The 14,990-nt window shown below is 46.7% G+C and overlaps 1 protein-coding gene across 1 annotated transcript in view; it reads left to right on the plus strand.

Annotated features, from left to right (window-relative positions):
• Positions 1–14,990, plus strand: part of EXD3 (exonuclease 3'-5' domain containing 3) — a gene marked incomplete at its 5' end in the record, with an annotated part of 420,906 nt that overhangs the window by 87,904 nt on the left and 318,012 nt on the right. Inside the window, 3 exons of the mRNA XM_082264217.1 lie at positions 1,368–1,507; positions 5,264–5,364; positions 11,094–11,167. Of these exons, the coding sequence (XP_082120343.1) occupies positions 1,368–1,507; positions 5,264–5,364; positions 11,094–11,167 (315 nt within the window). The remainder of the gene's footprint in view (positions 1–1,367; positions 1,508–5,263; positions 5,365–11,093; positions 11,168–14,990) is intronic.

Consider the following 14,990-nt stretch of genomic DNA (forward strand, 5'->3'; position numbering starts at 1 on the left):
AGAAGTGAAAGAGGGGAGACCAGGCTGTTATTCATATACATCCCAAAGCGTGTATGACTCTTATGAGTCTATTCCTAAGGTGAGCTGCTTATCTTGCACTAGCCACTGGGAGCACTGGAGTGAAGCATGCAGCACTTTACACTGTTTTGATCACAGATGAAGATTAATTTCCTTATTTGATTTGATTTTATTGATCACCTGTAGCTTTTCACCATTGGGACTTTATTTATCACTGTTTTTTCAACATATTGATTTGTATTTGATTTATATATATAAGCATTGAGTTGCTTTCAGATTATAAGCTATTTATGTATATTTTTTGATTCACTTGGCGCAGCAATATTTTTTATTGATGCAATCAAAAATGCCCTGAAAATAAGGTAAGGGACCCCCGAAAAAAATTGAAACTGCCCAATTGTTTATGAGCATAGCGAGCACTCCAGGAATCAGTAAAGTTGAAAAATAGGCCGGAACTCCGCTTTAATCTTTGTGACACCAGGACAAGGATTGAGACGTACAGTATGTGTGTCACCAGGACAGGAAGTAACATTTAGCTACTCAATAAAAGCTCTATCTCTTTCCTGCTGTGTTCAAAACCAATATATAAAATGCGACTGGAGTGGGGCTTTCAGGCACCCATAGACATAAGGTGATTTTGCCTGATCTGCCTGGTTATGGTTGATAAGGGAAGTGATCTGTGTGCATTATATAACCTCTGCACAAACCTCGGTCCTGACCATTTCTGGTATAGATTCTTTCGATTTATTTACTTTTTCTAGGCTTATACCCAGTGCCGAGGATACCTCCTCACTTCCACTATGGAAAGGTTTTACACAAGAAATACATTTTGGCATAGAGGTCATACAGCACATTCATCCTCCGCCAGATGTCCATGGCTAGCTGTAACATGGCAGAAATGGACAGATCTTTGTCTGAAAAGAATGAAAGCGACACCTACCCATCTTTGTGCCTAGCTCCAGAACCCCAGCCCCCGCCACAAGATATGTGCTTGTGCAGATGTTTTCCATCAAGTACACTAAATGCACAAAAATGTGCACAGATGCGTATCAACCCATGGTTTTGTATGCAATTGAATAGAGAAGTTATGAATAATTTCCTGGTTATAACCTTTTCGCCTGAAATATTCCAGTAAACAACAGAAACACAGCACATGATTGAAACAAAGATTGAAGTGGAATGCAACTAAATATAGTGGTTTAGAGTGATTTTCTTTAACTTCCTGTCATGTCATCGAGACAGGAAGTGAGGGACATTCTCTTCAATGGGGTGTCAGGGGTTATAATTCTTTTGTTTAATGTATAGCTGGGATGTCCCATGTAATGATCATTGGTCTCTTTCTTTTACAGATGTGTACCCCCTTGCTGCTAATGGAGAGGTTTAATCTTGTAGAGGCATATGTTGCTGGCAACCCAGAGCTGCAAATTAAACTACTCCAGATGCTGGACCGATGGAGCTTATCCAGATTTAACCCCAGAAAGCTTAGCAGGTAGGCACGATTTATTTTTTTGATTTTGTTATATCTTTTGAGTATCTCCATGCCCCTGCCTCTCCACCCTTTTTACTTCCGGCGCTAAGATCTATCCTGAATATCATCGTTGCCCAAAGCACTTTCCACCCACATTAGCACTTACTATGCCACTATCCTAATATGCTCTGAATGTAACCCCTGAAACAACCCCCTTTTTTCTATTTCTTTTTACTTACATGTGCCTCCAGATTGTTTGTGCTACAGTGTGTTGGTATGCATCGCATATTAGCAAATTATGACAGATTTACCTGTCATAGTGAGCCCTCTAGTGCTGTGCTGTCACTGATCCTGTGGGTCCAGGAAGCTTCCATCTTTGCCTGGTCTTCCTTTCGGGTTCCGCCTGTTCGGACGCTTGAATGGCAAGGCCACAATAACTTCACTCACATTCATGCACATGGGAGTCAAATCAGCGTGGCACAAATCAGGACGTGTCCGCTGAAGTTGTGCAGGACGTGTCCGCTGAATTGCACACGTGCGGCTCAGTGTACATGACAGCTGAGACGCAAGAGGAAACATTTATGACTGAAGACACCAATTGGTGGTCTCTTCTGTCATTAAAAACCCTGCTGTGTCAGTAAGATTTTAAAAAATTACTTTATTAACACTTTAAGCAAACCTTACATTTTGCGACAAGGCAGTAAAAAGACTTTAACCTAAGCACTCATTTATCTCTTTATCTATAGGCTTTGTGGAGGAATTCTTCAACATTCACAAAATCACTTTGTGTTAGAACAGAAGCTTGACAGCCTTCTAATGCACATACACAGCAGGTGTATTACTCAAAGTTGTGGCAGAGCATGCACACTTTTTTTGCGTGATACTGTGATTTGCGTTTAGGGCAGCCCATTAAAGTCACAGTGTTTCTTACCTTAATGCATTCCCTGCAGTATGGTAAAATGCTTCTCACTACTGTCCCCCCCCCCCCCTACTTGACGACTCTCACAATTTAGCGCTGTCCCAGCCGCATCTCTTCTCCCTTCACTTCCCGATCTTAACGGAGACACAGGCAACAGAAGGATCTTATGAAACTGCCCTATTAAAACTCACTAAGGATTTTAAGGATTTACTAACTGCTGAAATCAACGGCTACTAATCTATACTCCTACTACTGGACCTCTCTACAGCCTTTGATACTGTTGACCACCCGCTCCTTCTCAAACTCTTGGCCTTCAAGACTCCTCTCTCTCCTCGTTCTCTTCCCACCCTTTTACACAGCGCTCCTTTAGGCCCCTTTCACACTTGTGCGACCTGAAAGGCGCACGATTTTGCCACGATTTTGACTGGACTTGAAGCAATGTCTGTGCAATCTTGAGGTCTATGGACCTCAAGTCGCCTCAAAGTCGGACCAATGTAGTACAGGGACTACTTTGAAGTTGCTGCGAATTGAAGTCGTACAGATATGAACGGTACTCATTGGAAATCATGGGGTACGACTTGTCATGCGACTTTGCAGTCCCAAGTCACAGGACAAGTCTCACAGGTGCGAAAGAGGCCTTAGTGTCACCTATAACTTTGTCTCCTCCTCTCCACTTCCTCTTGTTGTAGGGGCCCCCCAAGGCTCTATTCCGGGACCCTTCTCTTCTCTATCTACACCGCCTCCCACCGCTACCATCTCTATGCCGATGACACCCACATTTCTCTACTCAGCTCACTCCTTCAGTCTCTTCTCGCATTACTAATTGACATATCAGCATGGATGTCACACCATTTACTTACTAAATCTCTCTATAACCGAGCTGATATTATTCCCCCCACCCGTGCCCCCCTCCATGATTTTTCTATCAAGATCAATAAAACGATCAGTCCCTCCCCTCATGCCAGGGTACTAGGTGTAATCCTGGACTCAGACCTGTCCTTTTGGCCCCGAATCCTATTGCTGTCAAAGACCTGTAGACTTCACCTCTGTAACATCTCTAAAATTCACCCTTTTTGAACTAATAAAACCACCAAGCTGCTCAGTCACTCTCTTGTTATCTCTCCCCTTGACTATTGGAACTCCCTTCTCATAGGCCTACCACTCCATAGGCTATCCTCTCCTCTACCCCTCTCTTTCAATCCCTCCACTCGCTTCCGATTGCACAGCAAATTAAATGCAAAATCCTAGCAACAACATACAAAGCCATCTACATCACCAATCTTTTCTCCAGCTATCACCCAAACCATCCTCTACGCTCCTCTCAAAACCTCATGCTCTCAAGCTCTCTTGTCTCCTCCTCCCATGCTTGTCTTCAGAGCTTCTTCCATCCTCCTGAACTCTCTACCTTCGTCTGTCCAGCTATCTCCTACTCTGGCTGTCTTAAGGCAATCCCTGAAAACTCATCTCGTCAGGGAAGGCTATACCACCTCCAGCCAACTGAACTTTTATCACTTCCATCTGCTCATCCTCTACAGTTATAACCTTTTGTATCACTTCCCTCTCCCTATTAGGCTGTAAGCTTTTATGAGCAGGGCCCCCTTAACCCTCTTGTATTATATTGTATAGTACCTGCATTGTCTACCTTTTATAATGTGAAATGCTGTGGAAACTGTTGGTGCTATTTAAATCTTGTATAATATTAATAATGATCCTCGCGATGGGGCATTCCGCAGCTCCCCACCAGCCTCTGGTATCTTCAGGTTGCTGGCTTCCAGTTATCGATCCCCAGCTGCTTTCATTTGCTGGGCCAAAATGACTTTGCTCCCACCCATGCGTGGGAATTCAGTCAGCTTGGCGATGCCAAATTTGTACACTTAGCTGCACGTGCAGAGCTCACTGTAATTAACTTTAATGCAGAAGTGAAATAGCATGTTTCTTCTGCATTATAATTCGTCTTGTTCGTCTATTTTTAATTGAATGCCATAAATGGCATAACGTTCCATAAAGGATGTTTAAGCCACAGTCCTAGAACAGGCATGCTGTACATTTCCATCAGAAAAGCTTCAGAACAGCCTATTTTTGTACTTGTTCCTGGTCAGCAACAGCGGTGTCAGCCAGGGATAAAATTTGGTTTTTTTTACAGCCTTCATTAATCTCTTTGAATCCCTTTAAAATTGTAAATTGTAAAGGTTCTTGTTCAGGCGTTTTCTGTTATGGGGTGACCACTTTCTTCCAGTTGTCCTCCTGTGTTGTCACCCTTTCACATGTTCCCCTGGTGGAGAATTAAAGTGATTGTAAAGTCTCGGTTTATTTTGCTATTAAAATAACAAACCTGTTATACTTCCCTGCTCTGTGCAGTGGTTCTGCACATGACAGCGCAGACTCTTCTTTTCTGTGGTCCCTGGCTGGAGCTCCTGGCCCCTCCCTCCTTTTCAGTGCTCCCACAGCAAGCAGCTTGCTACCGGGGCCCCTGAGCCGAGCTGCAGCTCAGTGTATCTATTCAGACACAGAGCTGCCGTTCAGCCACGCCTCCTCTCTCTCCTGATTGGCTAACTGAGTTTGATTGACAGCAGCGGGGCCCAATGGCGCCACTGCTGTGTCTCATCCAGTCTGGAAAGAGAGTCCCCGGCACGTTGTACTGAAATCACAATGTCACAACACCCTCAGTTTTACACAGCAGACTATCCCAACTGCAAGCCTTATTTCGGCTTTCAGCTGGTGTGCAGTAATTTTAGGTAATTTTCCTAGATGAATTGAAAAATGTATTTTGTGACCTAATGACCTAAAGGATGTAATAATGCATTTACCTGAAGCTTCTTGTTTCGTAAAGGTAATCCTGTTTTATAATCACCTTTCAGAGAATACAAAGGTCTTCCACTTGTGAAAACAGACAAACTTAACCCCAAGACTGTCACTAAGTTGGCGTTTCGGCTACTTGACCTCTACAAACTGGATCCTGGTGAGTGGGGTATCCTGGATGACAATGGATATCAGTGAACCGTTCCTTATTTCTATGCACATTCCATCTTCAAGAAGACAAAAAAGCAGTATGCAAAACAAAGGAAACCGTAGCAGCCAATCAGAATAATCTTTCACTGATGTACCGAGCAGGGCCCTCTGATGCCTCCTGTATTATAACTGTGCTGATTGCCCTAACGTTGAAAAAAGCTGCGCAAACTGTTGGCGCTTTATAAATCCTATATAATATTAGTGTCACTGTTATGCATCTTGTGTCTTCTCACATCAGAATACATTATTAGTATATAGGATTTATATAGCACTGACAGTTTACACAGTGCTTTACAACTTGATGGTAGATAGTACAAATACAATACACTTTATTACAGTAGGAATCAGAGGGCCCTGCTCGTTAGAGCTTACAATCTAATCTGGTATGTGTGAAAATGTGCTGTGCCCGTCCCAAAGGTAGAAAATGCTGCTTCTGGGATTTCTGGGCTGCTTATCTAGTCTAAAGCCTAAACGATTGCTCACATGATATTTGTTTAAGGCTAGCTTTAGTTTTGTGCAACAGGCACTGGAGAGAACATGGAGCATCACTTTCTCCAGTAAGAGCCGGTTCACACTGGGGCGCACTCAGTCGCCCCGACTTTGAAGCTGCCCCATGCAGAACGACTTCATCGCGGCTTGCAAACGACTTCTCTAATAGAAGTCAATGCAAGCCGCTCCGAAGTCGCCCCCAAGTAGTGCAGGAACCTTTTTCTAAGTCGGAGCGACTTAAGTCGCTTTGATTAGAACGGTTCCATTTCACAGAATGGAGAGCTACTGACAAGTCGTGGCAGTGTGAACCGGGACTTAGGCTACGTTCACATGTGGGCGTAGCGGATCATGGGCAGAATCACTGTGATTCTGCCTACGATCCGGAGTCATTGCAAATCGCGGGACGCCTGTGCGATGCCCGTGATTTGCAATGGCACCCCAAACGCTGTGCGATGTTGCCGCGATTTCCGTCTGCTGAATCGCTGTAACATCGCGCAAACAGAATCGCGGGACGCATGATGCCCAAAAAGGTACAGGAGCTTCTTTTGTGCGTCATGCGTCCCGCGATTCTTTTTGCGTGATGTTACTGCGATGGAGGGAGATGCAGCAAGCACAGAGCCCCGCCCCTTCTCTGAACTTAGCGATCTCTTCCTATTATGAATAGACAATCAGCACTGCTAAATCATAACCGTGATAGATCAATCATCACTGCGGCTGCATGTGTCTATCAGTGGCTGCTTTTACACGTAAAAGTCTGATTGATGAATTATGCAGCGCAATGAGAGCGTTCACCTTTTGAATGAAAGATTAGCGATGTTGGGACCGGTGCAGTGTATAACACAGGCCAACAATGCTGATTGTTCATTCAGAACACGGAAAGATCACACAGCACTAACATATTGTGTAATCCAGGGGTCAGCAACCTTTTTCTACTTAAGGGCCCGATTCAATGAATGTGAACGCATGGAGGGCCGCATTCACCATCTAATAAATGAAGATAATAATAATCCTAACATAGTAATAATACCAGTACAAGTTTACCTCACTTTAAGGTGCTTCACTAATACAAAGCCAGTTCACCCTGAGGGAGCATGGGGCTGGGGAATTCGGATTTTACTGCCCACTCCCCCATCCTGGCACCTGACGCCAGCCCTGCCAGCCAGCATGGTCTGGAGATGGGGGTTCCTGTCCCTAGGCAAAATGGGGCAGAGATCAGTCAGTATCACAGGGCTGGATGGGGGGCGGGAACTGCTGAAGGTAACATTTCACATTAACAGGCTGGTGATTGGTTGCTAGGATCACCCAGCAACCAATCACCTGCTGTTTAATGTTAAAAATTAACTCCAGCAGCTCCCACCCCCATCCAGCCTTGTGATATCGGCCGCTGTACAATGAAAAAGGAGAGCGGCGACAATATCCATGGGCCGTGTACATGTGGGCACTGACGGGCTGGACATTCAGCGGTGGCGGGCCGGAGGTTACCAACCCCTGGTGTAATCCATCGACTGGGCTGTGTATGTAAAAAGCCAGGGCCGCAAATAGGGGGGGACCACCAGTCCTCCTGTAGGGGGCCTGGGCACACAGGGGGGCCCCAACAGCATGGACAATCGGTGCGGTCGGGAGGAGAGGAAGTTACAGAAGGAAGCCCTGTGCTACTCTCTGCAGCAGCTGAAAGCCACTTTCTCCCCCTCCTGCCAGCTTTCACCTGCTGCAGGGAGAGATACAGACACAGGGCATCATTCCTCTAATTGCTTCTCCGACACAGATCCCCCTCCCTGTTCTGCCTGCTTCTAAGCCCGCTCTTCCCGTGTGCCCCCCTTTCACTGTGAAGCTCCCCCCCCCCCTGCAGCGCTGCTGGCTTCCCTGTCCTGTAAAAAAAAAAAAAAATAACAAATTGTAAACAAAAAAAAAATAATGATAATAATTAAACATTGTGTGGCACCCTCCTAGTCAGGTGCTAAATAGAAGATATAGTTTGGCATTTTATGCTTAACAGGAAAGCAGCAGGAAAACCATAATAGCTTCATCTGCTTATCAGAGGAGTTTGATCTTTAGTTAGCCTGCTCAGTGTGTATTCATCTGGTCTGAGGGAGTGTCCCCACTGCGTCCAATAGGGAGGCCTGTTGGACAGTGGAGGAAACCTGTCCAATGATGCACAGGCTTTTGTAACCGTCCCAGTGGGTTGGCACCTGGAGTGGTGCATCATGGGATTGGAAATAAAAGCGGAGAGCATCTAAAGCAGGGTGTCTTTTGGCGGGAGCAAAGTCCCAGGAGGAGGTGTACGGCTCTCTCTCCTCCTGCTGAAGTGAGGTAGGTGGTCCAGGCAGTCGGCCCAGAGACCAGGGGTTGAGCTGTGCTGAAAGGATCCAGTGTGCTGACCGAGTGGAGCTGCTGGGCAGAATACTTCTGGAAAAACAGTATCGTGAGTACTCAAGGATCTGCCCAGGGGTCTGCCTAAGAGAGGGGACCACTCCAGAGGGGTCAAAGGGATCAAGGAGCCAGTTAACCCAGTATGTTGCAGTAAAGGGGTGCCAAATGGTTAAGCCCTGAAGATAAGGGAGTAAAGGGGTGCCATGAAGGGCCCTGAAGTTGTTCAGCAGTACAGTCTTTATCAATGAATAGCTTGCCATAACCCTATCCCTGCTATTTGCACTTGGCCCTTTATGGAGTAACACAACATTAAACATTTTTACTGTACAACAACCATACAGTGTTCTGTCAAAAGCTGACACAAGCGCTCATTGTATATATGGGAAAAGTGATACTGCAACATTTATGTTATGAGCGGTCAAGTGATAAATTTCTGTGTGTATATTTGTGTGTTCATCGCATGCCTCACATCACACATTCATAGCATTAACAAAATGATTACATAGCTATACCTTCCCATATTTGCCACTTGTGTAGTTATCACTATCCATTCCACAACCCTTCACACAGCTGTGGCGTCTGACATGCTGGTAACTTGTCCTTGGTTCCCTGTAAACTTCTCAGTGTACATCTCATGCTCGTGACATTACTTGTATAGACAGGCCTGCGATTCTTCACCTGTGCCCACCTGTAGCTTCGCCTTGATCATGTAGACATCAAGCCTGAAAGGCACGATTTCGGTGCAATTTTTCAAAGGAGTCCGGTGCAGTTTCATTCACTGGCTCAAAAGTGAAACTTCCGCTTTAAGTGGTCCTGACCCCCTGACATGCCACATTTGGCATGTCATTTTGTTTTGGGGGGGGGGGGGGGAGTGGGTACCTAGTTTTGACAGGTACCTGCTCCAACTTCCGCTTGGGCCACCTAGGCAGCTCGGACAGAAGTTCTCCTCTCCCCCTCCTTCCCTGCAATCTTCTGAGACACGACACAGGTCCCATAAGATTGCCCATCCATTCAGGACGCGCAGTGCGACTTGTGCATGCGCAGTGCACACCCGGCTGTGAAGCCGCAAGCTGTCACAGCCGGGTGCCCACACTTGTGATGCCACGGATGAAGATGGAGAGAACCGAGGCTCCCCCCCGGCCGTATTGCTGGATCATGGGAAAGGTGAGTATGTGTTTATTAAAAGTCAGCAGCTACACTTTTTTTGTAGCTGCTGACTTTTAATAAATACAAAAGCCAGTAGAACTCCGCTTTAACTATATGACACTTGAAATTACACCTGAACCAGACCTAAAATCGTACAGGACTGTTTTGAAAAACAGACTGCGCCCATCCCGGACAGATGTGAACCGACTCCATAGAAAGCCGGTTCAGTTCACATGTCGTGCGAATCAGATTTATTTCAAAATGCATCCAATTTGCATATGCACTATGTTATCAAAAGTATTGGGACGCCTGCCTTTACACACATATGAACTTTAATGGCATCCCAGTCTTAGTCTGTAGGGTTCAATATTGAGTTGGCCCTCCCTTTGCAGCTATAACAGCTTCAACTCTTCTGGGAAGGCTGTCCACAAGGTTTAGGAATGTGTCTATGGGAATGCTTGACCATTCTTCCAGAAGTGCATTTGTGAGGCTAGGCACTGATGTTGGACGAGAAGGCCTGGTTCACAGGCTGAACTCTAATTCATCCCAGAGGTGTTCTATGGGGTTGAGGTCAGGACTCCGTGCAGGCCAGTCAAGTGCCTCCACCCTAAACTTGCTCAATAGATATGTATTAACTGATTGCTTTGACATTCTTTATTCAAGATCAGTGGACTCCAAACTGTGGCCCTTTGCTAGCTTTTATCCAGCCTTTGTGCACTAATCCTCCCAATTATATGAGGCACTATTCCTCCTACTGACACCAACAGTGGGGCATAAATCCTGCCACTGACATTAATGATGAGGCATTATTCCTCCCACTAATATTAGTGATGGGACACTATTTCTTCCACTGATAGTAACGATGGGGTACTATTCCTCCCACTATACCATTGATCAGGCTTGACTCTACCTACTGATCACGAAGCCTGAGGCCATGTTTATTCTCAGTGATGCTGGGCCTGAGACATGTTCTACCCCCACCGGCCACAAACGACACCCCCCACAGTTAGTAAACTGGCCCTTTGTTTGAAAAGTTTGGAGACCCCTGTTCAAGATAACCTCTAATTATATATTTTTCATCTCATGATCACTTTGAATTGGCCAGGTTTGTTGTGATAGGTTTACTTTAATGATAAATAAACATATAATTAGGGAATCCAGCTAGAATAGAGTGAAGCTTTTGTTATAGCCTTGTGGAAGGGGCAGAGCTGGGCAATCGTGTCTTTGAAATATACAGAGGCATGCAAATAATTTGATCCAGTGATCCCTAACCGAATTTAAATACTTACGGTAAGGCTGGCATTTATTCACATATAATTGTGGAGGCAGCCATATTGTCTTATTGCATGCTGTGCGTACATCAAAGTAATCTCTCCTTTACTGTTCTATATACATTCACTAAGCTCTGTTAAATGCCTTTTACTTAAACATATAAGCATCCCAGGTAGATTATGGCAGCAGTTATTCAGCAAATCCACGGGCTGTACTGTCTGATCTACAAGCACTAGATACCAAGCTTATATATCTGATATTTATCCTGATAGAGCAAGCATTTAACATTCAAAAATGATTTACAGGTAAACAAAAAATGCGTACTACAGCAAAACTGCAATTATTATTATTTTTTATTTTGCATATGTTTATGTCATGTTTTTTGTCCTATTTTTTTCCCAGCTATCTGTTCAAATATAATAAACCAGCGTCATATGGGCACCCTGAAATACCTCATGCATAAGAGATTTGTAGAGGTAGGTTTCAGCTATTCATGGATTTCTAATGTGTGCATTATTTTGGAATATTTCATGTTAAACATCAGACGAAACTTATTATTTTTATCTTTTTCAAAAGAGTGAGAAAAGGTTTTTTTATTGCTGTCTATGTCCCGATTGAGGGGATCTAGCATCACTCTTAGGTTTATTTACTAAATCTAGAGAGTGCAAAATCTGGTGCATGGTGGCCAATCAGCTTCTAGCTTCAGTTTGTTCAATTCCAGTTTCCAAAAAAAAAAATGGAAACTGATTGGTTTTCATGCAGGTTTTGAACTTTCCAGTTTAGTAAATCACCTCCTATATGTCCTGGTGACTATTGTCAATGGTATAGGTGGAATCTTCCAATGGGTATTCCTGATCCAGGAATATCTAAAAGGCGGGGTTTGCTCTAAGTTTATAGAGCATTCCACTTACTGCTGTGTCTCTGAAGGGTTAGGAAGTGAGGGGAGATCTCCCTAGTGGGGACAAAACCGCAATAAAAACATAAAAGAAGATCTAATTCCCATTTTACCATCCCAAGCTAAATAAAATAAGCTTTTGCTGGAGGTACACTTTAGGTGATTTTACCAAATTTGTTAATAAAACAAACTCCAATTTCTCTTACGTCCTCCGACAGTCGCCGCCTCTTCATATTCGTCACATATGGGGTATTAGACTTTGCTCCGAAGGAGTAGCTAGGCAACAGAATATGTTAACAATAAAGCTTTTAACATATCCCACCCTCAAGGGGTGGTCCCCTCAGTCAATACCCTCCTACTTCCTGCAACCATATCTCAGTTTTAATGTCTAGCTTGTCAGGAGTGGCTGGCTCTCTCTGTGCTGGGACTTTCTGTCCCAGACTCTTTCTTCTTTTTAATATTTTGTTTGAGTTTTTCTCTCTACCTTTATTTAGCTGTTATTTTGTCAGCGTTAGTTAGTTCTTCGGATGAAGAGGATCATGCGGACTGGGTCTCGGGCTGATCCCCCTGGTCGCAGGTCGTGGGTCAGTGGCTTCCCAGTCTGCCATCGAGCGTTCAGCCAGGTAACGCTCCTGGCATAGTGAACGACCCATCCCTGTTCGGTGCAGGGATGATTGGTGAGGTGGCTACCTCACTGGACGCTGTGCGGTTTCTTAACCCCCATTTTGTGCGTCTTGACTTGCGACTCTCCCTGCCTCATGTGCAGCGGATTGTTCGCCTGTGCGGGTCCCCCACGCCATGTGAGGTAAGTGTATTTATGTGGGGACCTGTCTGTCTGGGGGGGTGTCAGTCTGGGACTGTGTAACCTGCCTCTATTCACACTGCTTGTCTCCCTATCTCTCGGCTGCATGCTGTGGGCTGCAGGGGGGGGGGGGGGGAGCTGTATGACACTGTGTGTGTCAGACTGGTCAGTGTGTGAAGCTGTGTGCTGTGGGGCATGTTTTTTTGGCATGTTTGGGCATATACAGCGATCGCTGCGGCGATCTGACATGTATTCTGAAATTGGAATGTAATGTGTGTTTTAATGCACTGTGGAGCGGCGGTTTCGGCGCCAAACGACGCCATTTTGCCTACACCCGCTCCGGCCGCATGGTTTACATGCATGGCGGCCATTTTCTTGTAGCCTCCATAGGCTTACATAGAGCGCCCTGGCAGCATCACTTCCTCTTTCCAGGAACACCGATCGGGCAGCAGCAGCGGCGAGGGTCTCCTCAGGTTTTATCCTTCTGTTCTTGCTATCCATTGCCTGTGTTCAGTTTGCATATTCCCTGTGGGGGTCTCATTGTGCTTGAGTGTGGTGCGGTGGGCTGCGCTTGCCGCGCTTGCTTAAAAGGGGCAGTTAACCCTTGGTTGTCTGGCATTACAGGGGCAATGGATTCTCAGGAGGGCAAATTTCCTACAGTATTGGTGGAAAGCCAGGGGACCGCTGTTTCCCCCCCAGGGGGGGATTTAGCCACTATTGTGGCTGGCCTTGCTGCTCAGGTGCAAATGCTGGTGGCTGCTCAATCTACTAAAAGGCCCAGAGCTGCTCTTTCCTCTGATTCTGAGGGTGAAGGTGATGGGGCTGTTATGGCAGGGGCCTCCTTATCAGGGTCCCGCTCCTCTCTTGATCTAGTGGGGTCTGAGGTGGAGGCTGAAGTTGAGGGGGTTGATAATTCTCCCCCTGGCTCGCCTGAAGAGCTTGCAATCATGGATGAGTTGATTGCTTCCATTAAGCAAACGCTGCGTTTGCAGGACGAAGTGTGTCCCCCCGCTGCCTTGGCGGCTTATGGGACGCAGAGGAAACGCAGGACGCCGCAGGTTTTTCCCTGCAATGCTGATTTTCAGCGCGCTGTTAAGGATCAATGGCGCGATCTGCGCAAACCTTTTGCGGTACCAAGTAAATTCAAGCTGCGTTATCCTTTTTCGCCTGCCACTGATGAAAGGTGGTGTGTGCCTCCACCAGTGGATCATGCAATTGCGGTTTTGAACAAAGCCACTGCGATTCCTGCAGAGGGTTCCCCTGTTTTCCGTGATGCCACGGATAGGAGACTGGAGTCTCTTGCCCGTCATACTTATTCTGTTGCGGGTTCTATGCTTAAGGCTCTGTTTGCTTCTCTCATGGCGGCCCAGGCGATCGCAAGTTGGACGCAGATGCTTAGGCGCGTCCTAGTGGCCGATTCGGCCTCGCCGGCGAGCCTGGATATGGTGGATCAGATCCACCAGGGGGTCATGTATCTGTGTGATGCGGACCTGGACCTGATTCCGTTGGCTGCACGTGTGCACAGCGTGGCGGTGTTGTCTCGCCGCCTGGTTTGGTTAAAATGTTGGTCGGTGGACCAAGCTTCACGTAAGACCTTAGCCAATCTGCCTTATGATGGGTCTCGCCTTTTTGGGGAGTCCCTGGATGTGTTGATTAAGGGGATCACCGGGGGTAAGAGCACTCTCTTGCCCCATTTCCCCAAGGCTAAGGGGGCTTCTGGGAAGAAGCATGCTAATTTTCGGCCCCCTCAGGGGTCCTTTCGTGCCTTTCGGCCGCACTACAAGGGCAAACCGTTCAAAGGTCAAGGCTCTCAGAAGAAGCCCTGGTCTGGTAAACAGAAGTCCGGCCAATCCGGACCTGCAGCCCATAACAGTTCGGCCTGAAGGGGCGCCCTCACCCAGTTTTGGGGTGGGGGGACGCTTGCTCGGTTTTCTTCAGCCCTGGTTGGCCCGTGTGCGGGACAGATGGGTTCTGGAAATCGTTCAATCTGGTTACAAGATCGAGTTTCTCTCTCGGCCCAATCTGTTCACCGTGCCCAGAAAGGAGGGCAAGGTTCGTCCGATTCTGGACTTGAAGGCTCTGAACCGCTCTGTGCGGGTTCGCAAGTTCCGCATGGAATCCCTGCGGTCGGTGGTGGCTGCCCTGGTTCCGGGGGAATTCATGGCCTCCATCGATTTGAAGGATGCGTACCTTCACATCCCCATATTCGAGGGTCATCAGAGGTACCTTCGATTTGCCATTGCGGAGGATCACTACCAGTTCGTGGCGTTGCCCTTTGGTCTCGCCTCGGCTCCGCGGGTCTTCACCAAGGTGCTTGCACCGGTTCTGGCATTATTGAGGGCCCAGGGCGTTTCTGTCCTGGGGTATCTGGACGACATTCTGGTTCGGTCTGCGACCAGCCAGGGTCTGGAGGAGGACCTGTCTGTCACGATGCAAACTCTGCAGGAGTTTGGTTGGACGATAAATTTTCCAAAGTCGACACTGAGTCCGTCGGTTCGTCTTCCCTACCTGGGAATGATTCTGGACTCGGTGCAGGCGAAGGTCTTCCTGCCGGAAGACAAACTCAGGACTCTCCGGGAGGAAGTCAGGTCCCTCAGGGACG

Source organism: Pelophylax lessonae, assembly GCF_965119305.1.
Source record: "Pelophylax lessonae genome assembly, chromosome: 7".
In the NCBI taxonomy this organism is placed as follows: Eukaryota; Metazoa; Chordata; class Amphibia; order Anura; family Ranidae; genus Pelophylax; species Pelophylax lessonae.